Source organism: Opisthocomus hoazin, chromosome 1 (assembly GCF_030867145.1).
Source record: "Opisthocomus hoazin isolate bOpiHoa1 chromosome 1, bOpiHoa1.hap1, whole genome shotgun sequence".
NCBI classification, from domain to species: Eukaryota; Metazoa; Chordata; class Aves; order Opisthocomiformes; family Opisthocomidae; genus Opisthocomus; species Opisthocomus hoazin.
Window position 1 is genome coordinate 140792537 of NC_134414.1, and position 24682 is coordinate 140817218.

Genomic DNA, 24682 nt, shown 5'->3' on the forward strand with positions numbered 1-24682 from the left:
TGAGTGTTAAACTGAATGACTCAGTTACAAATTTTTTTAATCAGCAGCTAACTGAAGAAATAACTGTTAACTCATGGGACAGTGATCTGGCCTACTGGGTGGCCTGCAAGGCTTTAGGACTTTACCCTCAGCCCTAATGCTGTGTTTGGCCTGTGCAACTGATAATGAGAGGCATTTCCCTTTGTTTTGTGACTGTAAAACTGAGTTGATAGAAGTGCTTCAAAATTTACTCCTGAAGCCACTGCAAAATTGGACTCCAAAAGACAGCTGAGCTCGCAGCTATTTTTGTACAAGTACAGCTATTTTGTATGAAGTACAGTTGAGTAGTTCCTCTAGCGTCACAGCCTACGTTATGGAAGATGGTTTCCTCTGTAACAGCAGGACTGTGGGAGTGGTGGAAGGAAGGCACAAAGAGGGACTGTGCTGCAGTAGTTAGAAGGACATATGTTAATACATAGTTCCTGTTCCTCATCCATGCTCTTAGCTTCCTAGCAAGCCCCAAGCCCTCGTGTGGAGAAAGTTTTACCCTTGCTGCTTATAAAGTAGGCCTGGGTTCAGCCTGTTCCTAACTCATTTTCATAACTTTCCTCTGTAATGTGCTGTGGCTGGTTTAAATTCACCCCAGCCTCCTCCTACTCCTGGTAGTCTTGCTGGGTGAACTGGAGCCAGACAGTGAGGTTCTCCTGTGCTGGAATAACTGCATTTGTTTCATTTGTACAGCTGTTTTGGTTATTATTATTGTTATACCTTACTCAAAACAGGTGCCCTAGTGAGACATACATGTAGATCATGTTTTGCCCATTGTTCGCTTTGTTGTACCCATCAACTGTCTGTGTGCTGATTTTAACCCAGTACCAGGCTCCAGGCATGTTCAGGATGAAGTCTGCCTCTTGAAGAGATTGGAAAAAACCACTCAAAAGTGCATCTTAAAAATAATCTGATAGAAAGAAGACAAAAGCTTTGTTACAGAACATCTGATTTTTGAACAGTAGGTTCACAGCAGCGCTAGGAGTTGGCATACCATTCTGCTTGTGCTACATCTGCTTTTTAAAATATGTATATTTAAAATACTGTAGTTGTAACTGGCAATTGTAGAAGGTGCTGGAAAACATAGCCTGAGAACAATCTAAACTAATAGGTCAGGATATCGACGACTGATAAACTCATGGAGGATGAAGAATAGATTCATTGACTTCTGATGAGCAACTCTTTTGCAAGGATTTGTCTAATTACGTCATTTCCCAAGAACTGTTAGGTGGCAAGCAAGAAGGGAACAATGGATGATTCTTTTGGAATCAGAACTTTGAACAACTGTTTCTGAAACCATTCTTCCAAACTGAAGAAGTAAATATGTTCCAAAGAGAAGTGAGGTTGATTAGGAACATTTTTTTGACACAAAAGGGTTAAGATTAGTAGTGAATAGTCTGACTAGCTTGATTAGTAACAGGGTGGAAACAACTGAAGAGTAGGTTTCATGTAACAATGCTACTTGTACCTAACATTAGATGCCAGAGATCTCCCATCTGTGAGCTGGATTTATATCAATATGCTTATCACACAGAGGAGGAATTTGCTGCGAGGAATCTGCATATGGACAAGGTCTGCGAGGCATACCCCAGAAGAGGTTGGATAATTCTGTGGGAAGAGGTTGGATAATTCTGTGGAGGCAGAATTACACCTTTGTTTTCTGTTCCCTTTTAGCCACTGACAATGGATGAGGTGACTTGCCATGTGTGATTGTTTGATGGTCAGACGTGGTCTGTATCCAGCATAGACAATGCTTCTGTTAACACGTGCTCAGCCGAAGAACACCGAGCTGTATACCAGTCAGTTTTGGACAGCATGGGTCATTTTTCTGGACTTCTAGAGTACATTAACAGGCAGTGAAGTCTTGCTTAAGCTTAAAAGTAGTCTTTAAGTGAAAGTGTCTGTATTTTAAGTAAAGCGTCTGTAGAAGTTCGTTTGCTGAAAGGTTTGTGCTTTGTAGTAGCTGTTTAGAAAGGGCTTCATTCATTTTAGGCTGCTATTTGAAACTAGGCCCTTAAAAAGGCAGATTGTGATTTCTATAATCACTTTCTTATCTTCCTTACCTCCCCCCCCATCATCTAACAAATTCCTTGATAATTTTTTTTTGGTCTTTGAACTTGTGAGATAGCAATACCAGTTGGGCATGGGTAGGTGTATTACAGTACTAGTGGTAGACTTCTGTCTTTTAACATAGATTAAAGAGTGAATGACGATCACTTTGAAGGTCTCGGGAGTCTAGAATTTACTTGCTCTGACATTTCTTTAAGGCTCCCCATGCTGCACAAACAGCCTGGCTACTTCAACTGATGTCAAAAATCACTGAAACTGTCCAACAAGGACTTCTGAAATCCTATCGCTAACAAATTCAGTTACCAGGCATAGTAGCATTGCTTCTTGGAAGCTTGTAAAATAACAGTATAAAAAGTTATTTATCTCTATTTTGCTTTCACATATAATTGCATCAGCTTTGAACAGATGGTGATGAGGAGTCATCTTGTCCTCTTGCATTTTGCATTTAATAGACAAGGCCCCGAGCAACTCAACCCGGCTTTGAAGTTAGCCTTGTTGTGAGCAGGGGGTTGCAGTAGAGACCCAAAGGCGCCTTCCCACCTACATCTTTCTGTGTTTTACCCGATAGTTTTGCACTCTTTGGTTGTTAGCATTTTGAGCTTGCATTTTTAGCTGAGGCACAAAAGTTTCTTCAGTTTTACCTCATCTCATGTTTTGAACTCGGTAGTATCTATTCCTATGGATTTTCTGCATCAGTTTATGGAGACCTATGATACAACATGTTGGGCAAATCAATATTTGTCTTTAGTTGCTGTGATTATTTCACCCCTAGCTTGTGGGCCTATCTTGAAATTTTCCTTTTGTCTACTATTTCCAATTTCTTTTGTGTGTGTGTGAATAATATTTGCATAATCCAGTTATAGTTTTGTGAGTGTATGTAGCTACTGAAGTTTTTAGCCATTTGTACTGTCAGATGCTGCATACTGGGCCTCTTAGTATGACTTTCTGTCTCTATGCTGTTGAATGGATTGTAAATTAAACACAATTTATTCTTTTTTAGCTGGTATGTTTTCCTGGGAGGTATGCTTTCACCAGTTATACAGCGGTCTTTGCTTATAAAAGAGTCCTTTTTCACAGTAATATTGTTTTGAAACTGGGTATCTGTTATTTCAGAAATCACATGAACTCTGCTGCTACCACTAATTGCCAAATTGTGTCATATTTATTGCATATTAAAGGTTCAGCTATTCTCAGTTCTCAGCTGGTAGCTGGTTTATGGAGCTTATTTTTCCCAAATGATATTTCTGCATGGATCATAATGTTATTAAAGCTTCCAGGTAGTTTTCTTGGTCTCCTTTCTAGGCTGTCATTGGGCTCAATCTCGTACACATGGTGAAGTGGAGGACATAATTTTTTCTACCTATTCCATACTCTTGCTTGCTTCTACACATACTTCAAAGTGTTGCTATCAGTTTCAAATTTTCTACCAGGTCTCCCAATGTGATGTGCTCAATTTTTCCAAAGTCTGTCTTCACACAGAACTAAGGATATGCATCTAATCCCAGTGACCTCATGTATCCCAGAGGCTATTCGTAAATAGCCACTAACTGCAACTATAGTGGCTCTGAAAACACTTGAAAAACTTTGGAAACAATGTAATCTTGTGCAGTTCTGCACTCCATGTTTCACAGGAGGTCTGACTGTGAACGTAGCAGCTGCCAGAGCTATGTGAATGCAATCTGGATAAGCCAGTGCTCAGATTTTTTTTTTTAATGCTCTTATTTTTCTGTTAAATCCCAGGCATAGTACAAATTGTACACTGCTCAATTATTTTCTTTAGGTAATAGACCAGCTCAAGTACCTGTGACCTGTCAGAAACTTTTATATCACTGGCCATACGATAATGTTTACATGCCTTCTGGTTCTAGCAAGGCGAGATGCTATTCCACCAGACTAAGAGGTCCCAGATGTTAGTAACAGCTGATGGCCGCTTTCTGTTTCCACCACTTCTGCTCAGACAGATAGGCCTGCTCGGAGGACTTGAATGTACTGTTAGCCAGTGTGCTGATGATACCAAATTGGGAGGTGCTGTTGACTCTTCTGAGGGACAAGAGGCCTTGCAGAGGTTGGAGCATTGGGCAATCATTAATGGGATGACATTCAATAAGTCAAAATGCCAGATTCTGCACCTAGGATGGAGTAATGCTGGGCACAAGTATAAATTGGGAGAGGAGTGGCTGGAGAGCAGCCCTGCAGAAAGGGATCTGGGGGTGCTGGTCGGCAGCAGGCTCAATGCAAGTCAGCAGTGTGCCCTGGCAGCAGAGAGGGCAAACCCTGTCCTGGGGTGCATCAAACACAGCACAACCAGCTCATAAAAAGAGGGGATTATCCTGGTGTCTTCAGCATTGGTGCGGCCTCACCTCGAGTGCTGTGTGCAGTTCTGAGCCCCACCATTTAAGAAAGATGTGAAGGTCCTTGAATGCCTCCAGAGGAGGGCAACGACGCTGGTGGAAGGGCTGAAAGACATGGCCTATGAGGAGAGGCTCAGGACTTTGGGCTTGTCTAGTTTGGAGAAAAGGATGCTGAGGGGCAACCTCATTTCTCTCTGCAGCTTCCTGAGGGGGGAAGTGGAGGGGGAGGTGCTGAGCTCTTCTCCTTAGTATCCAGTGATGGGCCATGTGGGAAAGCTGCAGCAGGGGAGGTTCAGACTGGACATTAGGAAGCACATCTATACCAAGAGGGTGGTCAAACATTGGAACAGGCTCCCTAGAGAGGCAGGTGATGCCCCAAGCCTGTCGGTGTTGAAGAGACATTTGGACAATGTCCTTAATAACATGCCTGAACTTTTGTTCAGCCTTGAATTGGTCAGGCAGTTGGACTAGATGATTGTTGTACCTCCCTTCCAACTGAAATAGTCTATTTTATTCTATTGGTCATGAAGGAAATAGTTCTGTGGGCCACACAGCCCTCAACCTGCAAGTGATTCTAGTACAGCACTCCTATTTCATTAAACCTGGGCAATTCACTTAATCAGACTTCTTGGTATCTTACTCAGATAGTCTTACCTGGAATGAGTCTCAGCCAATCATCTTGTTGTAGCATCTGAAGGTGGTGTGAAAAATAACCATGAGAAATGCTGTTGTGTGCATCTCTTCCCACAACTGTTGGCAATGCATGTATTTTAAGATCTAACTCAAAGGGATGTCATGACCTCTGAACCTGGAATAGAGAAGCAGTGTATAGCTCAGCCTGCTCTCAATTTAAGTATCAGGCACAGGGGATTTGTTCTTCCAAATGAACAGGATCTGTATAGAATAAGGGACAAATGCTTAGTAAAGTCAACAACTAGCTGGAAATCGGAACAGTCCTAGCTTCAGGGTCATATCCTGACAGGCTCTGCAGCTGTTAATGTGCAGACTGGTGGAGACACGTGACGATATTCTGTTAAGTGAAAACTAGGGGTTTTTTGTGTGGATTGGGGAGAGAAGTAAAAAAAAAAATAAAAAATGTTATGCACATCCAGATATGCTTTACTTGACTCAGAGGGGTGGGGAGGGGTGGGGGCGGGGGGGTAAACAAAGTAAGATGAGAGGAAGTAAAGTGTAAATTAGTAACTGTACCCTAGGCCAGATTGCATGAGCCACCAATCAGGTAGCCTAGGATGAAGTCACGGCCACAGACCCAAGCAGCAATCTCAGCTAGTGACCTCAGTGTTGTGACATGAAGGGCAGAAAAGACCACATTCTGACCCAACGCAAAGATGCTGTACAACCATGCCATGGATCACCACAGCTGCTCAGGCACTGCAGTCATGACAGCACTGTTGTCTAGCAGCTTCAGGAAGCTGATTCACCTGTTTATTGCTGTTGAATGAGAGCAGACAAGGTTCACTGAACTTCCTCATGTCAACACAAAAGCACCACGAGTCAGCTGGGGCTTTGATATGAGTCTGCTTATAGCAAGGTCCTCCAAGAAGACTAACAGGCTACTTAAATTCAAAAACAAAACAACTTTTATTGTAATGCCAACCAAAATACTGGTGAGTTTGCAGGTAGGCAGGTTAGAAAGGAAAGGCTTTACATCTTTTGTTGCCTGCTGTGCCCTTGCTGGATGGACCTACACTTTGAAGTGTGGTTCTTACCATCTCAGAGGCAGACTTGCACAAAAATGTGCCCATTCCTTCTGACTTCTTGGAAGGTTATTTCCATTGCTTCTAAGGCCTAGTTCCTCCTCACTGTGAGTTTCATGCTCCCATCTCCTGCAGCTTTTTTTTCTCCAGACAGGTTTGTTTATCTCAAAGAAAAAGCACGATTACCCTGTCACTGTGTGAGATTCCACCTGCTCTGTCACTCGTCTTTAAAAGAAATCTATACGAACAGAGGAAGTAGTGCCCATCACTATTGGACTGATTTCCCAGGTTCTCTGTAAATACTGGAAGAATACTTGACACAGCATACAAAACCATAACTCACGTCATACAAAGTTCTTTGCCCTGGAAAAAAAAATCACTTCCATTTACAATAGATTCTATGCAATATAAAATGTAGTGCAAAAATAACATGAGAGCTAACTTTCGCTTTATTGGTAATATGACTTTAGCCAAGAACTCTTAAGATGCACCATCTGATTTTCCACTCCTGCTCTTTTTGTAGTTATTGATATTGTTAGTGTGTGTTAGCAAAATAGGTATATATGAAACAAGTGTTCCAAAATATCTAGGTGAAATATTGGACTAGAGTATCATTGCCCCTCACCTAGCAGCATCTGTTGTGACCAGAACTGTTTTCATGCAAGACCTTAATGTGGTCAGACAGTTCAGACAATGAGCAGACAGCAGAACCTAGGTTTGATAAATAGGTTCTGTAATCAATGCACTGGAGCTCTGTGGCTCACATTAGCACCTTATCTTCCCATAAGAACATGAGTACAGGTTAAGCTGGAAGGAGATGAGTGGGATGGAGACCTGTGTCCTAGTGCCCTAAAGGACAAATAATTACATAATGCAGTTGCTCCTCCCTGAAAATAATCAATGGATCATTGTGGGGAAAAAAATATATCATCCCACCCAGAAAGATACTATAGACAAGTAAACATCACTTCTGCATTCAGTTGTGTCAAAGGCTCCATGATTATATGATGAAATCAAACTTCCCTGACCATTGCCAAAAGATCAAAGAAATAAAAGCAGCCTCTTTGCTGTTCTCTGATCTAAAGTTGCAGGACTCATGAAGTGTCTAGATGTCACCACTAAATTGTCTTCCACACCAACAAAAGAACTTGCAAGAGTATTGAGAAATGTTCAGTGAAGGGTCACAGAAACTTTATTCTGTAATAAACTCAAAACACCACCGTGGTGCTGGTGTTTTTGACTGGCTGGTCTAGCTTTGCCTACCGACAGATTGTTGTCAGATGGATTTCAGATGAAGAGCAGCTGTTCATCGTGTCATGGCAGGTATCAGCAAGATGTCTCCATTGCTATAGTCTTTCCTCTGAGGCACTAGGCTAAAAATGTAGTACAGCCAAACCTGTAATGTACAACTGCCTTCAACTCTGAATATATTCCAGGAAGTTTTTTTTTGTCATGGTAGCATGCAAATGCTACTAGACAAAAGTGAAAGAGAGTCCATAGGCAAAAGTGCTGGCTGGGGAAGGAGAGAGAAACCATTCAGCAGTGCGTGTTCTGATAGGTGGTTTCAGGCTTGGGACACCAGTGATGTACTGTTGCTGAGAAAGATTGCTGTTTTGGGGCCCTGCAGTTTTTCTTGAGGAAGAAATTCCGTGGATTAAAATAGCATTCTGAATTCTGTTGCAAATTAAATGGGAAGGAGATGCGCTTGCAAAGTACAGGTACGGTGTAGCTGGCTGTACTAACTCAGCTGGTCGTTTCATCTGAGTGCAACTGTCTAACCCAAAGTTAAATAGGTTACTGGTTTTCAGTATATGAACTACTAACTTTTCCAGTGGAGACATGCATCTTAGGTTAATAACTTTAAAGGCTATTGGCAAGGTGCTTGCCTTGTTGTTGCCTTCCGTAAGTGTCTTCAAAGTATGGCTGTGCCTTTCCCCAGGGGTCTGCAGGCTACAGATTTGAAGCCGCTGTGCTAAGCTAATGTGAAGGCAAATGAAATACAGGTCACAGCAGCCAAGCTCTTATCTGAAGGGAGACAGGGCAAGTCCCTGGCAAGCTAGAGGTGGAGACAGCATTTCTGTGTGATCCACAAGCTCTTCTAAGCCTAAGGATTTGCAATACTGTCACAGTCTGCTGCCTCTGTCACTGGTAGACCACCTCTTTCACAGAAATGATGAAATTTGTATTTGTCATCATAAAAAGTTTGTTGGGGTTTTTCTTCCACATAAAAAAGACTAAAACCACAAAAGACCACTTTAATGATGCCTGCAGAGCCTGAGACAGTAGCTCCAAGAAGACATACAAATTGTCTCAATTGGTTTCCATCTTCTACCTTATGGCAGATCCTAGGAAGAGTAGCCCATAGATGGATGGAGGAATCACAGGTTGTCCTAGATAGGATCCTTGATGCACACCTAACCTAGAGAAGGCTTATTTATAGAAAAAGCAGAGTAAGCCTTCCTTAGACTTCAGAGCTTCAAACTGTATAATCAATTCAGAGTCTATCATGGCAGATGTTAAAAGGCACGTACCTTATCTTATCTTCGGATCTTTACTCACAAGGCAGACCAAACCAACACTGTTTACTACAAATATCTACTGGCGCCCTTCCAGATTGTCATTCAAGTCATTCTGAACTGCCTTCACAGAGACAGCTCCTTGCCACCACTGCTTTCTTTACACTGAATCCAACCTAGCAATGGGAGGAAAGCTGGCTTCCTTTTTCCTGAACTTGCAGTGTTCTGAGGTTATTGAGATAGTACTTCTGCTTTGAGGTTTTCATTCACTTAACACTAATTGCTGTGCTGGAATTATTTTTCTCTGTATTATACCACCAGACCAAGGCTTTCAAGAGCAAATCTCTGGAACTAAGTGCCTGTTGTTAGTATATGGGTTCCTGAGAAGTACAGAACGCCCTTTTGTTCTCAAACCAATGGCTACTTCCTTAGACTTCTTAGAAAGTCAAGCTACTAATTTATGGCCCTCTCCGGAATGCATTGGCTTTTGTTTTCTCAGCAACTTTTTAAGAATTACAGAATCACAGAATGTTCGGGGTTGGAAGGGACCTCTGTGGGTCATCTAGTCCAACCCCCCTGCCGAAGCAGGGTCACCTACAGCAGGCTGCACAGGACCTTATCCAGGCGGGTCTTGAATATCTCCAGAGGAGGAGACTCCACAACCCCTCTGGGCAGCCTGTACCAGTGCTCTGTCATCCTCAAAGTAAAGTTTTTCCTCATGTTCAGATGGAACTTCCTATGCTTCAGTTTGTGCCCATTGCCCCTTGTTCTGTCACTGGGCACCACTGAAAAGAGCTTGGCCCCATCCTCCTGACACCCACCCTTCAGATATTTATAAGCATTTCTAAGGTCCCCTCACAGCCTTCTCTTCTTCAGGCTGAACAAGCCCAGCTCTCTCAGCCTTTCCTTGCAGGAGAGATGCTCCAGTCCCCTCATCATCCTCATAGCCCTCTGCTGGACTCTCTCCAGTAGCTCCTCATCTTTCTTGAAGTGGGGAGCCCAAAACTGGACCCAGTACTCCAGATGGGGCCTCACTAGGGAAGTGTAGAGGGGAAGGAGAACCTCCCTCGACCTGCTGGCCACACTCTTCTTGATGCATCCCAGGATCCCATTGGCCTTCTTGGCAGCCAGGGCACCCTGCTGGCTCATGGTCAACTTGTTGTCCACCAGCACTCCCAGGTTTTATAAGTTTAAAGACTAATTTAAAGGCAGCTTAAACTTAAACCTAAAAAAGATTTTAAATTTAAAAGAGCTTATAAGGAGTTTTAAAGAATGAAATTTTAAGAGTTTAAGAACTCTTTAGCTTGCTTGGAGCAGGGTGATCTGCTAGATGTTCTCCAAGGGCCCTTTCCAACCTGAGTCTTTCTATGATTCTGAATCTCATGAGAAAGTTTTCTGTAGCATCACAAAATCACAGCTCACTCACTGCTAAAATGAGGAAGTCTGACTCCCACTGACCCCAGCCTCTCCTAGAAGAATGTTTCCCATCCTGTGGCCAGACTGATGACTGGAGTAAGGATACAGTTCTGGAATGAAATGGGTAGAAAGTTGTATTATCAAAGGAGGTTGATTCAATGTCATTGGCAGACAAACTGGAGAGCCAAGTAATTCATACTGATTGAGCCAGACTTTACCACACACATTCATTAAAGAACATTACATTAAAAATCTGAGGGATACGTTTTGATTTTGCAGCAGATTCTTTCAGGATGTGAGACAGTTGCATAGCAATTCCTGGACTCATCACCCTTTCATTAAGTGTTCTATGTAACAGTTTTCCTGTACTACTTTGAATTTAAAAGCTTCACTGAATAATGAAGTCACAAGCATATTTAACAATAGTTCTGTATTGTTAGCATAAATAATATCCTCATTTTACTTCCTTTACCCATCAGCAGTAGAGTCTAGAAAAACCAAGTCTGACTCCCTTGTTATTTCTTTGCGCCACACTGCATATGAAACTGTGCAACAGTCAGTGCTAAGCATCTTTGCCCCGAAGAGCTCAGTCTGGAAGAAGCTGGGCTGAGATGAGCTAAGAAATACAGGAGTTAGCAGTTGGATTTTTTCCAGCAGTAGAGTTTAAAGGAAATTTTTTTGCTGGAGTTGTCGCTGTTGAAAATGAAATTTTGGTCCTGTATCACTAAAGTTTTGAAAATGGTATATTCAGGACATGCATCACAACAGCTTATGTCTTTCAGTGAGACATGCAAAAATTGCTTTCTGGTGACACTTGTCTGTGGCATTGCCTTAGGATAAACTGCTAATGGAAACTTGTCTAACTCTTAGCCTTCAAATGCAATTATGCGTTTCCCATCAGCTTGGTGGAGGCAGACACTCATGGAAAAATGTTTCTTAAAGTCAGTCCTAACACTGGCAGTTTATTCTGAAACCACTTTGCTCTAACTCTCCTTTCTAACTTCTTTTCTTCTATTTCAATCTACTTCAGGACGTGCTGTAAATTCAGTTCTGTAGCATTTCCAGAAGTTCTTCAATGAAACAGTGCAAGGGGTGATTAAGTGATTGCCCCTTCTGGATGATCAGTTGGGATTGATCAGCTGTTTCTGTCTCTTGCTATCTTCAGTCCTTTGGCCTCCAGTAAGTGAAATAAGTGTAAATCCTGTGTGGTGCAGGTATATGCCAGCTGGATCAGATTAAGAGGGTGGGGTGACACTTGAGATTAATTACATGGAGAAAAAGGAAACAAGAAGGGACACATAGATACCATCCACAGAACTTCCTGGGAGGAGACTGCTGGTATGCACTTAGGTAAATGGCTGAAATCAGCCAGAGACAAGCTTGTGCTGTCAGCAGGGCTTGCTAGCTTGGAAAAAGTACTCTGATTATTTTCAGAGTGGGGCTTTATAGAGGGTGTGCTCTAAGTCATGGCCTAAAAGCAGAGACTCCTTTGGCACTCTGTGGGTCCATCTCTTGTGTTCTGCCAGCAGAGTGACCTGTCTGGGGGATGAGAAGCTAGGAGAGAGGCTGCAGGGTTGTGCTGTGAGTACAGGAGGAGAAGGTGGTGGTGGTGCTGGAGAAAGGTGTAAGTCTCACGCTCAGCCCATGAGACTTGACAAGCCTAGAGTAATTCACAGACTGAGGCCTTGTTTAAATTACATCTTAACCTGGGGTGTGATTTAAAACCAAGATGCTTAAACTTGTGCCAATACCATTGTGGGCACTTGTTTCAATTTAATTTGTTTAAACATTTAAAGCAGAATGAGAAAGGCAGTCTTAGCATGGGGGGAAAAGGATCTAAGTTATTTTCCCTGTGGACAGAACCTTGCTTTCCAAGTTTTCAGTTCTCGTTTGCAACTTACAAAATGCAAAGCACGTTCACTTTTGAGTATCTGACCTGTGGTGAGGAAACAAAACTAGAACCAGATAAAATTCAGCAAAAGTGTATGTTAAAATATGTATCGAACCCTATTGGATTCATACAAATAGTACCAGTGAGGTATCGTAACCAGCTGGGCCTGCATCCTCCTCTCAGCTATTATTTGCCTGAGGAAGAAGCAGAACCTAGTATGAAGTCAGGAAAATCAATTGATTTTTAATAGTTAAATTAGGGGTTTTCAAAATGTCACACTTAAAGAAGCATGAACTCCAAATTAATGCTTGCTCCAGCACAGTCCTTCTACAATGGACCTTCCCATAGTGTTGGGCCAGGTTTTCTCTTACCCCAAAGTGTTGTGCATTATTTTCAAGGGCAGAGAATAGTCCTGATCTGGTATGTCCTACTGTAAGCTTTGAATGTAAACAGTGGCAGAGAGAAGTGGCCAATACATGGGAGCAGTGGGTCTTTTTCTCAGTCCAAGATATGACAGTGTATGAAAGAAATAGATTGGAACCAAGGCGGGATGAAGGGGATGTGCACGGGTCCGTGCACTGTTGTTTCCTTCAATTTGTCTTAAGTCAGATCCTAATTACAGTACGGTCTTTTGCTCCCTGTGTAAAGAGTTTAGGCAGACATGGGTCTCTAGACCAGATGCAACTTTTGCTCAGCATAAGAAACCTTTTAGCTAGACAGGCTTTGAGACCTGAATGCTATATGGGAATAGATCATTTAGGTTAGATTTTGTCATATTTGAACCGAAACTTGTTTCTCACATCTGTCTAATAATGTGTGTTTTCTTCTGCCCTGGGAGCAGTGGAGTGAAGTGCAGCAGATGATAAACGGTACCCCCGTCTATATGTACCAGGACTGCAGTGTGCTTTCCGAGGGTGACACTGATCACTGGCTTCGCACCAACTGGATTTATCGGGGTGAAGCAGCCTCCCGCATTTATGTGGAGCTAAAGTTTACTGTGAGGGATTGCAAGAGCTTCAAAGGTGAAGTGGTGACCTGCAAAGAGACCTTCAATCTCTATTACATGGAGTCTGAACAAGATGTCGGCATCCAGTTCCGCCGCCCGCTCTTCATCAAGGTCTGTAGCGCTGGGTGTGAAGACTGAGTCATATATTTCTGCTTAAACTAGTCATATCTTTGAGCTTAAACTAGGTGTGTCTTACTGGCTGGGGCAGGCCAGGAGAACCAGCATCTGGGGAGGGGCACAGATAGTAAGTGTTGTCCTTAGAATAAACTTTGCCCCCAGTGCCCTCTGTGATGCTCAGAGCAGTCTTTGCCACAGGAGGCACAGGAGTTTTCAAATGAGATCAGCCCTTCGTCCTGCGTAAGCGCCTGTTTAACTGGACACCACGCAGCTAGGGATTCTAAAGGGTTATAACAATGCTAGATGGTTACATTAGTTTTTAGAAATAGTAAAGCAGAGACCAAAAGAGTTTGACTTGCCTTAGATAGCAAAGCAAGATTAGACCATATGAAGAACAGAATCCAGTTCCAGTCTCTGGGCTCCTGATCAATTACTCCGAATGTTATGAGATACAGGGTCTTTTTTTGTTTTTTTTCTCTAAAACTGGAGGTGATAGCTTGCTATAATGAAACTCTCCCTTGTGTGAAAGCATTTAGCACCGCTATATTTCAACTGCTGTTTCCCCCAACATAGTGTCCTCTTGCCGTGGAAACATCTGAATTGCAGAACAGGGAGCTTCAGATTCTTTGTAAAGGAACTTCTATAACCCAGTTTTGTCCTAAAAGAAGCCACAACCTAAATTATTTGACTGCCCTTTCCTCTGCAGTTTAAATAATGTGATGGAAACAAAGAACAGTAGAGGCCACCATAGGCAGAGCAGGACTCTGGTAACAGATTCCTCTCCCTCCCCAGTGCTCCTCCACCTCCCCTGCAGCTGGGACCTACCAGGTGAATTTGTGCAATACCTCCCCAACTCCTGCAGCTGCCTTAGGATCCCACTGCCAGATGCAGCTGCTGTGCAGATCCTTTCATCTGCCATCCAGCTTCACAGAGCAGGTGGTGTCACGTAATGGGGAGGGCCCTGTGGTGGAGAGGATCAGTTGGCAGGCCCTCTCTCCGAGAATAAAGGCCACCCCACCGTCAGGCTCTCAAGGAAGAGAGGCCACCCCACCTGCGATCCAGCTCTTCCATATCACATGATGTCGTGAAGGCCTTTGCCATTTGCCCAAGCATTGAACGCATCTCTCTCATTCCTTTGTTTGGAGGCAGTGGGAATGTGAGAGAATGGGAGCATTTTTCATTTAAGTATCTGCAGTGCTGAAATATGTTGGGCGCTGCATGAGAAGCACCTTGCAGTAGAAGATCTGATCTGCATGAAGTACAGCCTAAAAACAGGTAGCTGCAATTCGCTGGTCAATTTAAAGACACCCCTCTAAACGCTGTTGTGATTTTACCGCATACAATTTGCAAACTAAGAAAAATGTCACAGAAGAGATTTGCTCCTTTAGGGGCAGTTGCAAAAGACCTCTGAGATCAGAGACCCAGAACACAGGGTGCTGTATAAGACCAGTGAACCACTGTAAAGGGGTTGAAAGGAGGTGGTGGAAAGTATGGAGGCAAAAAAGGATGTGGACCCTGTTGTTAACGCTTCTTCCACGGGCAAAGAAAGCATGCAGTGCACTAGCATTAGAAACAGTTGACCGTACAGGCCTTAGCATAAAAGAAGTTTGAGAGGCACGGGTATCTCAGCTGCTGCTGCCTGCTCAGATTTTAACACTGTTGTCTTTTTCTCTTTTGTTTAGCTCAACACTGTGGCAGCAGATCGAAGTTTCACAAGCAGAGACATCGAATCAGGTGCCATGCAGCTAAACACAGAAGTGTGCCCCATCGGGAGGCTGACTCGCCGGGGTTTCTACTTGGCTTTCCAGAACTCTGGGGCTTGCGTAGCGATGGTGTCTGTCCGAGTGTATTACAAGACTTGCCCGGAGGCGGTGAGGGGCCTGGCCCATTTTCCAGAGACGCTGGCAGGTTCAGAGGGGCTGACAGAAGTGCCTGGGGTCTGCGTGAAGCACGCAGCTGAAGAAGTGGGGTCTCCCCCGAGGATGCACTGCAGCACTGACGGGGAGTGGCTGGTACCGATGGGCCGATGCCTTTGTGTGGTGGGCTTTGAGGAAGTCGATGGGAGCTGCGTAGGTGAGTATGCAGACAAACACTGGCTGTAGGCCATTGGAGAGGTTCCAGGGAGCTAGAGATCGGAGCATCTGTAAGCATAAAGTGAGATCAGGGGAGTTAGCGTGGTCTGCCTCTCTTGCCTGCCCTGTGTGCCTACCAAGTGATTCTTATAACTTTCCTCCCCTCTTTAGCTTCTCTTTTTCAATTGTGATTTTTCTCCTCATGTGTCAGGTGTAAGACCTGCACACACCTGTCCACTCCCTCTTGGGTTTCATCCAGGAGCCTTCAACTCTGGAGCTAGTTTCTGCGAGCTGTAACTGTGTGATTGACACTGACTCACTCCACAACTGGTTCCCAACCCTTAAATGGCAGCCTTGTTCTCTCACGGCAGATGGGTCAGATGCATGGAACAGTGTATTTGTCCCATGACTAGAAAGCTGAGAGCTGGAGGGAGGCACGTTTCTCCTCTGTGTCCGCTTCTGCTTGGACTGGGATAGCTCTTCTGCCACGGGAAACCGTGCAAAGCATATTGCACAACACCGTCAGTGCCTGGCTCATTTCTGAGGACAAGCAATTTAGCAAGCGTAGGAGTCACCGGGGTACTGGAGCAACAGAGCGAGTCAGGGCTGTTGGAGCAAGCAGTGCAGGGCTCTCCCTTTGCCACAAGATGCAGCTTCTTAGGGCAACTTTGTGTGTTTGTCAGGGAAGGGGGCTTGTGTGATGTTTTGGGGGATACATATTACTGCAGAGAGGGAGGTAAAAGATAGCTCATCTCTGCTCTTGTTGTCAGAGCCGTATGGCACAAGGCATATAGTAAAAGGAGTTCATGCTCTGCTCTCGGGGTCAGCAGGGTGCCCTGTCTCTCTGCTTTGTTCTGCCTTTGCTCCGCTGCAAGGATCTGGTGCCCCTATGAATCCCCACTGCCTGCTGCTCATTTCGCTTGGGGAGCTGGTGAAGGTTGAAGCACAAGATCCTTGCCCTACTCCAGCAATCCCCTCTCCTCGCACAGCCCAGCCAGTTTTTCCACTTAGGTGCTACAGAGCTCTCCCCGCCCTCCTGAGAGCACTCCCTTGGGAAGGGACAGGGAAGCTGTCATGTCTGGACAGGCCCTGACTGCTATCACAGCACAGGTTCATTCTACATCTGTGCTTTTATCCCACTCCGCCCAAGTTCAGCTGCAGCCAAAAGTGTCTTTTGTAGGATCAGTAGGGACTGGGGAGGTCTCCAAGGAGAGGAAGGGAAGAGGGGAGAACCTAGCAGGAGGAAGGAGAGGCACTTCATGCCCAGAGCAGTGTCTTATTGGAGGATCAGAGGAGAAGGTGAATGTAGGTTGCCTGCTGAGGATATCTTGGGGTCCTTGCCCTCTACAGAAAAGACCAGGAGGTGTTGTGCAAAGGACTTGGAACAATCCAGGTCAGGATAAAGACTGAGGTGAGAACTGCTGCTTTTATCTTCAGCAGACCAAGGACTTCAAACATGAAAAGGGGGACAGGATGGAGGAAAGAGACCTTCAGGCACTATCTTCTGGTTCTGAGTTTTTCCTTAAGTAGTTACAGAAAAAAAGGAAGGCTGAACTACAACCCTTGCCTTGTAATGGGGAGGAGAACCTGACCTCTGTTACAGGACAGGACATAAGAGAGCCAGATGTTGAGTTTCTGAGCTATTTCACTCAGCTCCTCGGTGAATTCCTGAGTAACCCACGAGAGGAAATGGCCTCAAGTTGTGTCAGGGGAGGTTTAGATTGGATATTAGGAAAAATTTCTTTACTGACAGCGGTGAAGCATTGGAACAGGCTGCCCAGGGAAGTGGTGGAGTCACCATACCTGGAGGTGTTAAAAAAACGTGTACATGTGGCACATCAGGACGCGGTTTAGCAGGCATGGTGGTGATGGGTTGACGTTTGGACTGGATCTCAGAGGTCTTTTCCAACCTTAATGCTTCTATGTACAAAGCTCTGCTGGGTACTTAATGGCTCAGCCACACCATGATCCAGGAAAAGCTGTGCCTTCCCAGAGTGTTACGTCTCAGTCCCTCACGGCATTGCAGACTTTGCTGCCGATAAACCCAGAGCTCCATGATTTAACTCGCTCGAGTATGTGATTTCCCGTGAGTGCAAAGGCTGGCTGTGCCCCCAGTCTGCGTTCTGGTTCCTCGCTGGGCTCTGCAGGGCGCTGGGCAAGGTGGGTTCCCCCCAGACCTCCAGGCGAGCGCCCGCAGGAATAAGGAGCGAAGGGAGCGAGGGCCCCGGCCATCGTCTCCGCCCTGTGGTGCCTGGCGAGCAGGCCTGAGCGGGCCCTTTCCCAGGCCTGTTTTTCCCACCTTGTCGCCCGCGGCGGGTGCCCGAGGGCCGGGGAAACCAGGTGCCGGCGGCCAGAGGGGCTGGGCGGGAGCCGGGACTGCTGGCTTCGCTCCCGGGGAGCCGAGAGCAGCCGCTCCGCCGCTGAGGGAGCCCGAGGCGTCCGGGGGAGCGACGCAGGCAGCGGTGGGAGCCGGGCTCCCCGGCCCGCCGGGCAGCGCCTCCACCACCCCCCCCCACCCCGTGCGGCAGAGCCGGGCCGCGGCCCGCCGGCCTCTGCCGCCCCCGGACCGGCCGGGCGCTCCGCGGGAGGCTTCGCACCGCCTCCGGGGCGGGGCCTGGCCCCGCCCGGCGCTGCCGCCTCCGCGCCCGGTGCCCGCAGACCGCTCGCCGGTGCTGTGCGGCCGCCTGCCGGCGCGGCGGGTGAGCGGGGCCGCGTTGCCGCGGCCGGGGGCTCCGTCCCGAGGCGCCGGGGCCGCTCCTCGGCCGCGGGGCTGGGCTGTGCGGGGCCGCTCCCGGGGCGCCGGTCGGGGCTTGCGTGGCCCGAGCTGCCCCCGCGCTGCGCCCCGTCCCTCCCAGCGGGCCCGGGGCCGCGCCGGCAGCTGGGTGCCTCCGCCCCCGCCCGCACCTCCTGCCTCCCTGGGTTCGCCGGTGTAGGCGCGGCCTGGGGCGACGTGAGCCGGTCTCGCCGGTCGGTGCCTGCCCGGTAACCTGCGGGGTTTGTCCCCTCGCTGGGGTGTCCTCCGCGCAGTCCTCTCTCCGCGCTCCCTGTCCCGGCGAGGCGAGGCGCGCCGTGTCCCCCCCGCAAGGCAGCTCTCCCGCAAGAAGGGCCTCGGCACCACCCGTGAGCGAAGCGGGGTGGGCTGGGGGCTGGAGCAGCTCCGCAGCTCGGGGCTGGAAACAGGGGCTCTCTTGGGGTCAGAGCTGACTGCTTTTGCAAAGGTCCCCAAACCCAGATTTCCCTGATTTACTTGCTGACTGTCTCAGCCCGATCATAACAGGGTCTATGTCACCCCAGGTTTATGGCAGGTAGTACTGTCCAGGGAACGTTGGAACTTCTGTGTTGTTAGATGAGCCTGTGGTCCTGCACTTGGTTTGTTTCTCATGTTGACGTCGAAGCTTTCCTGACCCAAACTGATCCAGTGTCAGGAATCCTGAAATCTGATGCTGGAGCAAAATGGCAGGAGCGTGTAGAAATGCTCTCACTCGTGAGCAGCCTAGAGGTCAAAGTAACTTTTCTCCTTCTTACCTATTTCTGAAGGAGATGATTTGATCCTGAATACTAAATGGAATGCCTTTGGGCTGGTGGCAATCAATGCTTGAGCCTCTTAATTCTTTCAGCAGCCTTTGGGGTCGCTGAGCACACAGTTGTGTGATTGTAGCCCAGAAGGATAGACTCGTTCCTGAGTGGTTTCATTGTTTCCCAGAATGGGAAGGTGCTGGTTGCCCCTGCTGCTTGTGCTTGTATCTCCTTTCTGCGCTTTTTGGGCTTAACTGCCACCGATCCTTTTGGCCTGTCTGCTGTCGTTGTATCCCCAAATGGTTGCGTGATGGTGTTACTGTGCGACTGGTAGGCCAGCTGACACCATCTGATGTTAATGGGACAGCCTGCCTGCCGTCCCAGGGCAAGAAGGGGGACCAGCAGGAACAAGGTGAAGCCACTTCTCTGATGACAATCTAGAGAGAGATCTCAATGTACAGTGAGGATAATGACTCTTCCTGAGGCTGATGGTGAGGAGTATTGTTTGGCCTTTGTTAGTGGAAATATTTTTAGGTCCCTCAGGTGTTCCTCTGTGTCCCATAGTAGGAATGGCTGGATTGGTGTTTGTCTTCTGGGTAAAGGATTGTTTCCGGTGCTGTGCTCCACAGTAAGCCACTTGTGTCAGGCTCCTGAGCAGATGGCTCTGAGGTGTTCACCTTTGGGATCTCCTGAGGGATTACACATTGTTGCTTTTATAGTGCCATACGAAAAGGGTCATTCCCTCAATGCTCAAGTTAAATGCAAGGTGATAGCTGTGGCAGAAAATCAGTATATGCATTCCTCAACTATCTGATTAGTAGTAGGTTGGTTGTTTCTGTAGTTCAAGAACATGTGCTGGATTCATTTAGCACAGGCTGGTAAACGATTGAATTTACAGATTACTTCAGCCTCCCTCACTGGTTTTCTCCTCGCTACACACCTATAGAGATGAAGCGTCAACCTTGAGATAACAACTGGTAGACGGACCAGTGCTCCTGTAGATCAAGCTAATAGTAATGCAGCAAACCCAGAGTGTCAGATGTTATACTTACAGAAAGATGTGGATGCTCTTTTTTGTAGGACTGGAGGTAGAAAGCGTGTGGCACCTATTCTCTTGCAGTCTGTGTTGGCTCCATAGCCATTTGCACTCAATGCTGTTAGGTGAACTGATAGCTGTCTATATATTCCCCAAGGCCCTGCTACATGATGCTCTGGTACAACACTTCAAATCAGAAAAGATGCTTCTGCTAAAAAGCCCACTGGCTATCCCATGTGAAGACAGCAAGTAGAGGACTCTGAGGAGTACAAGGGCTTGGAACTAGTGTTTACAGCTCTTGTTTATGGTGTGGAAAGCTTGAGGGGCAAAGTGGGGACCAGTTGATGTTTGTGTTAAAGAAGTCTCTGAGGCTGACCAGCTTTTGTTTTCATACAACATCCATGAGGAATGAGATCCCCCTTCTTCAGTCTACGAGTCCTATCATAACTTTGATCCTACCTTGAGTTTGCATCTCCTATCAGCTCTGAGAAGACAATTGGTCTAGGTGACCTCCAGGGGTCCCTTCCAACCTAAATATTTCTGTGAGCTAAGAAAATGGAAGAAAAGCAAGGAGATAAAGGGGTGTTCAAGAAGCTGAACAAAACCGGCAGGTGGTTTCTTGTTGATCTTGGTTTGTTGTTGACCTTGTGGTGACTTTATTTCTTCACAGCCTGCCAGCGAGGATTCTACCGTCACTCTCTGGAGACTAAACACTGCCTGAAGTGCCCCCCCAACAGCTTGTCCCATGAGTCAGGGGCTACGTCTTGTTCCTGCAACGCAGGCTTCTACCGAGCACCTTCGGAGGGCCAGAACATTGCTTGCACCCGTGAGTTGTGGATAGAAAGAAAGAACAATGTCTATACAGACTGAGAGATGAACTTATTGAGAGCAGCCCTACAAAGAGGAACTGGTGGGCAAAAAATTGCACATGAGTTGGCCATGTGCGCTCGCAACCCAGAAGGCCAACCGTATCCTGGGCTGTGTCAAAAGCAGCGTGGCCAGCAGGTGGAGGGAGGGGATTCTGCCCCTCTGCTTCGCTCTGCTGAGACCCCCCCTGGAGTCCTGCGTCCAGCTCTGGGCTCCCCAGTACAAGAGAGACATGGACCTGTTAGAGTGAGTCCAGAAGAGGCCACAAAAATTATCAGAGGGATGGAACACCTTTCCTGTGAGGACAGGCTGACAGAGTTGGGGTTGTTCAGCCTGGAGAAGAGAAGGCTGTGGGGAGACCTTATTGCAGCCTTTCAATACTTAAAGGGGGCCTACAAGAAAGATGGAGAAAGACTTTTTACCAGGGCCTGTAGTGACAGGACAAGGGGCAATGGTTATAAACTGAAAGAGGGCATATTTACATGGGACATACGGAAAACATTTTTTACGATGAGGGTGGTGAGACACTGGAGCATGTTGCCCAGAGAAGTTGTGGATGCCTGTGTTTGGAAGTGTTCAAGGTCAGGTTGGACAGGGCTTTGAGCAACCTGGTCTAGTGAAAGCTGTCCCTGCCCACGGCAGTGGGGTTGGACTAGATGATCTTTAAAATCCCTTACAGTCCAAATAAATCTGTGATTCTATGAACAAGGAGATGGGAGGAAACAAAACATTGGGAAATGGGGACGAGAGTACAGAGAGAGAGAGGCTGGGGGGACAGAGGGCTCTGTTCAAAATGCATCAGCAGATGGGAAACTGCCACAGTACTTTGGGTGTGAACAACTGGATCTAATACTTTCTTTCATGCTTCTTGTAGGCCCCCCTTCAGCTCCCCGCAATGTCAGCTTCTCACTTATTGGCACGCAGCTGAGTCTGTGGTGGCAGCCACCCAGCGACCATGGTGGGCGAAAGGACCTGACTTACACAGTCTTCTGCCAGCGCTGCCATTTCTTGTCATGTGAGCCATGTGAGGCGGGTGTGGTGTTCTCCCCCAGTGCTTCTGGTCTCACTAAACCTGCTGTGGATGTGGACGGCCTAGAAGCTTACACCAACTACACATTTGCTGTGGAAGCCCAAAATGGTGTCTCAGGAATGGGACCTGCTCCACAGAGAACTGCTCCAGCTGTCTGGGTCACAGTTGGACATGCAGGTAAGCAGCAGCTGAAAGAAGTTCTTTTCCCTATGAGCAGGAATGAAGAGGAATCTCTGTGAATGTTTAAGCTTTCTCTGTCTTTTCCTTCTGTCTGCCACATGTGTTGGTATGGTATGATAAGGACTCTAAGGTACCTCTGCCTCTGGCATGTAAAGTCCATCGGTCATATACCTTGCAAGTCAAAGCAGCAGTAATCATTACTCACCAAGAGCTATGAATCCACCAAGGACTTAAGAGAGACGAGGAGGATAAATCCCTCCCTGTCATACACTAGTGTAGTCCGGCCTCAGTGTTCTTACCTGTGTGACAGGAAGAACAGAGACTGTGGCATGAAATATTTTCCGTGACTTGGATATTGCAAAAAATCCGACCAAACACAACAGAAACCCCACTGTAACTGAAAAAAAAAAGCTTTGAAAGCATGGAGTAATGAGGATGCTAAAAACATGCAAGTTCTTGACACATTTCTGAAGTTTAAGTTCAAGCTGGCTAGTTTGGCTGTCCTGTGAATACTTTCTAGAGTGGTGTGAAATGTGATGATAGAAAAGTGACATTGCAATGCTTAGTAGCCCTTGCTGTTTTCCACAAGTTCTGATTTAGTGACAAAATACAACTTTTCCTCCTGATGCTGTGCCGGAGCAGCACAACTCTGAGCTAGAAAAGCAGAGCTACTTCTGGGTCACCTCTTCACTTCCTGGTGACGATGAAGGACAAGAAGAAAAGCAGGTTTGACCCTCCAGTCCTTGTGGACTGTTGAGAATTATCATTTTGTTCATGAACAACATTCATTGAAGCCAGCTGAGAGATTTTGAGCATTGAATTTCACTGTAGCCCTATGAAATGGAGCTGCATTCACAAATCTCATAGGATAGTTGTGTTACTGCTGCTGTAAGAGCATAAAATCATTTTTATTTCAAATCAAACACTTTCAGTGCAGTGCTGGATTAAATGTAATTTACTGGAACACTGATTTTGTTTTGAGGGCCAAAGTTATGCTTCTACTGTTGGGGTAGAAGCATACTATTCACAGAAAGCAATTAATTACAACCAGAGACCTCATTTCCCTTTCACCACAGAAGAAGACGATGAGGGAATGGCAGAGGCAATGACAGTCAGTTCCAGTTGCATGGTATGACCAGAGGAGGAAAGACAGAGCTCCTGGTGCAGAGAGGGCCTAGGCTCCATAGTGTTTGTTGTTCCTGATATTCTCTGTTCTCTGCCCTGCAGCTCCGGTGACAGTATCCCAGTTTATCCTGACACAAAGAGATGACAGTAGTCTTTCTGTTTCTTGGCTTGCTCCACGGCAGCGCAGCCGGACCTCGGTGGAGTATGAGGTCATGTTCTTTGAGAAGGTGAGCTTGCCGTATTTGTTCTTCCCCCTTTTGCCCCCTATCGCGGTGGAAGCATCCTCTTTCTTCAACTTGTATTTGTTACTTGACCCTGTTTGATTTCTGCAGGGAGAAGAGGCACGCTACACAGTGAAGCACCTTCTTGAGCCAAATGTCACTCTGACAGACCTGCAGCCAGACACAGCCTACCTGCTTCGTGTGAGATCCATCACGCCCCTTGGGCCTGGGCCCTACTCCCCGGAGCAGGAATTTCGCACCCTTCCACCAGGTAAGGGACAACCACTGGTATCTCATTTCGGAGAAACTAACTTCTTTATCAGATCGTATATTCACATGGTACATGGATCTCTTTTTGTGTTCTATGAGCTGTATGGCACAGGCACCCCACTCTCAAGTTCGTTGTCGCCAGGGCCAAGCCTGTTGCTTTGTGAAAATGTAGAATCATAGAATGGCTTGTGTTGAAAAGGACCTTAAAGGTCATCTGGTTCCAACACCCCTGCCATGAGCAGGGAACAAGGAGACATTTATCCTGTTTCCTTGCTGTCATATAAAACCCACTTGTACTTTCCCCTTCAGAACTGATCAGTCTGAGGTTTGTGTCTTCTACTGGCAAATTACTTATCAGCTCTTCATCTAGTTCTCCTGAAAGACATTTTGATTCAGGCTAATGTTTCCAAGTTTGAATCACAGAATCACAGAATCACAATCACAGAATAGTAGGGGTTGGAAGGGACCTCTGTGGGTCATCTAGTCCAACCCCCCTGCCGAAGCAGGGTCACCTACAGTAGGCTGCACAGGACCTTGTCCAGGCGGGTCTTGAATATCTCCAGAGAAGGAGACTCCACTACCTCCCTGGGCAGCCTGTTCCAGTGCTCCGTCACCCTCAGAGGGAAGAAGTTCTTCCTCATGTTCAGACGGAACTTCCTGTGCCTCAGTTTGTGCCCATTGCCCCTTGTCCTGTCACTGGGCACCACTGAAAAGAGCTTGGCCCCATCCTCCTGACACCTACCCTTCAGATATTTGTAGGCATTTATAAGGTCCCCTCTCAGCCTTCTCTTCTTCAGGTTGAAGAATGTTAGCAAAATGATTGGCATGTGCCTCCTTTTCCTTGACAGTTACTTGAAGGACCTCGCCACTATTTTTTCCAGCTTTATCATTTCCACTGTATGTAGTCCAGCCCCTGAATGTAACTCTGCCCAAAGAGATGGTATATGCCACTGAAAAAAGTTCTTCACCAAAGCATGAAGTGTCAAAGGCCAAGCTGTGGAGGCCGCTAGGCAGGCCTTTCTCCTGTGCCAAAGAACACCTCCTACACGCCTCACACCCAACCTCCTGCTTCCCTTGGTTCACCAGAGACTTCCCATTGATCAAAAATTTTCTGTAATGGAGTTTGCTCTCTCTTCATTCCACACATTCACAGATCCTCCTATTGACTCTATGGATAGTTTTAGAAATACATCAATTGAAATGCCTTTGAAAGGCTAGATTTATTGTAACAAAATAAGGACATGGAAGAAAGC

General features: G+C 46.5%; 1 protein-coding gene across 2 annotated transcripts in view; it reads left to right on the forward strand.

Annotated features, from left to right (window-relative positions):
• Positions 1 to 24682, forward strand: part of EPHA1 (EPH receptor A1) — a 37530-nt gene that overhangs the window by 4206 nt on the left and 8642 nt on the right. Inside the window, exons 2-8 of one of the 2 annotated variants that reach the window (XM_075438738.1) lie at positions 11129 to 11277; positions 12831 to 13106; positions 14795 to 15185; positions 20407 to 20562; positions 21478 to 21810; positions 23041 to 23165; positions 23271 to 23430. In XM_075438738.1, the coding sequence (XP_075294853.1) occupies positions 12849 to 13106; positions 14795 to 15185; positions 20407 to 20562; positions 21478 to 21810; positions 23041 to 23165; positions 23271 to 23430 (1423 nt within the window). In that variant the 5' untranslated portion in view covers positions 11129 to 11277; positions 12831 to 12848. The remainder of the gene's footprint in view (positions 1 to 11128; positions 11278 to 12830; positions 13107 to 14794; positions 15186 to 20406; positions 20563 to 21477; positions 21811 to 23040; positions 23166 to 23270; positions 23431 to 24682) is intronic. The other variant, XM_075438730.1, reaches the window with a different exon arrangement.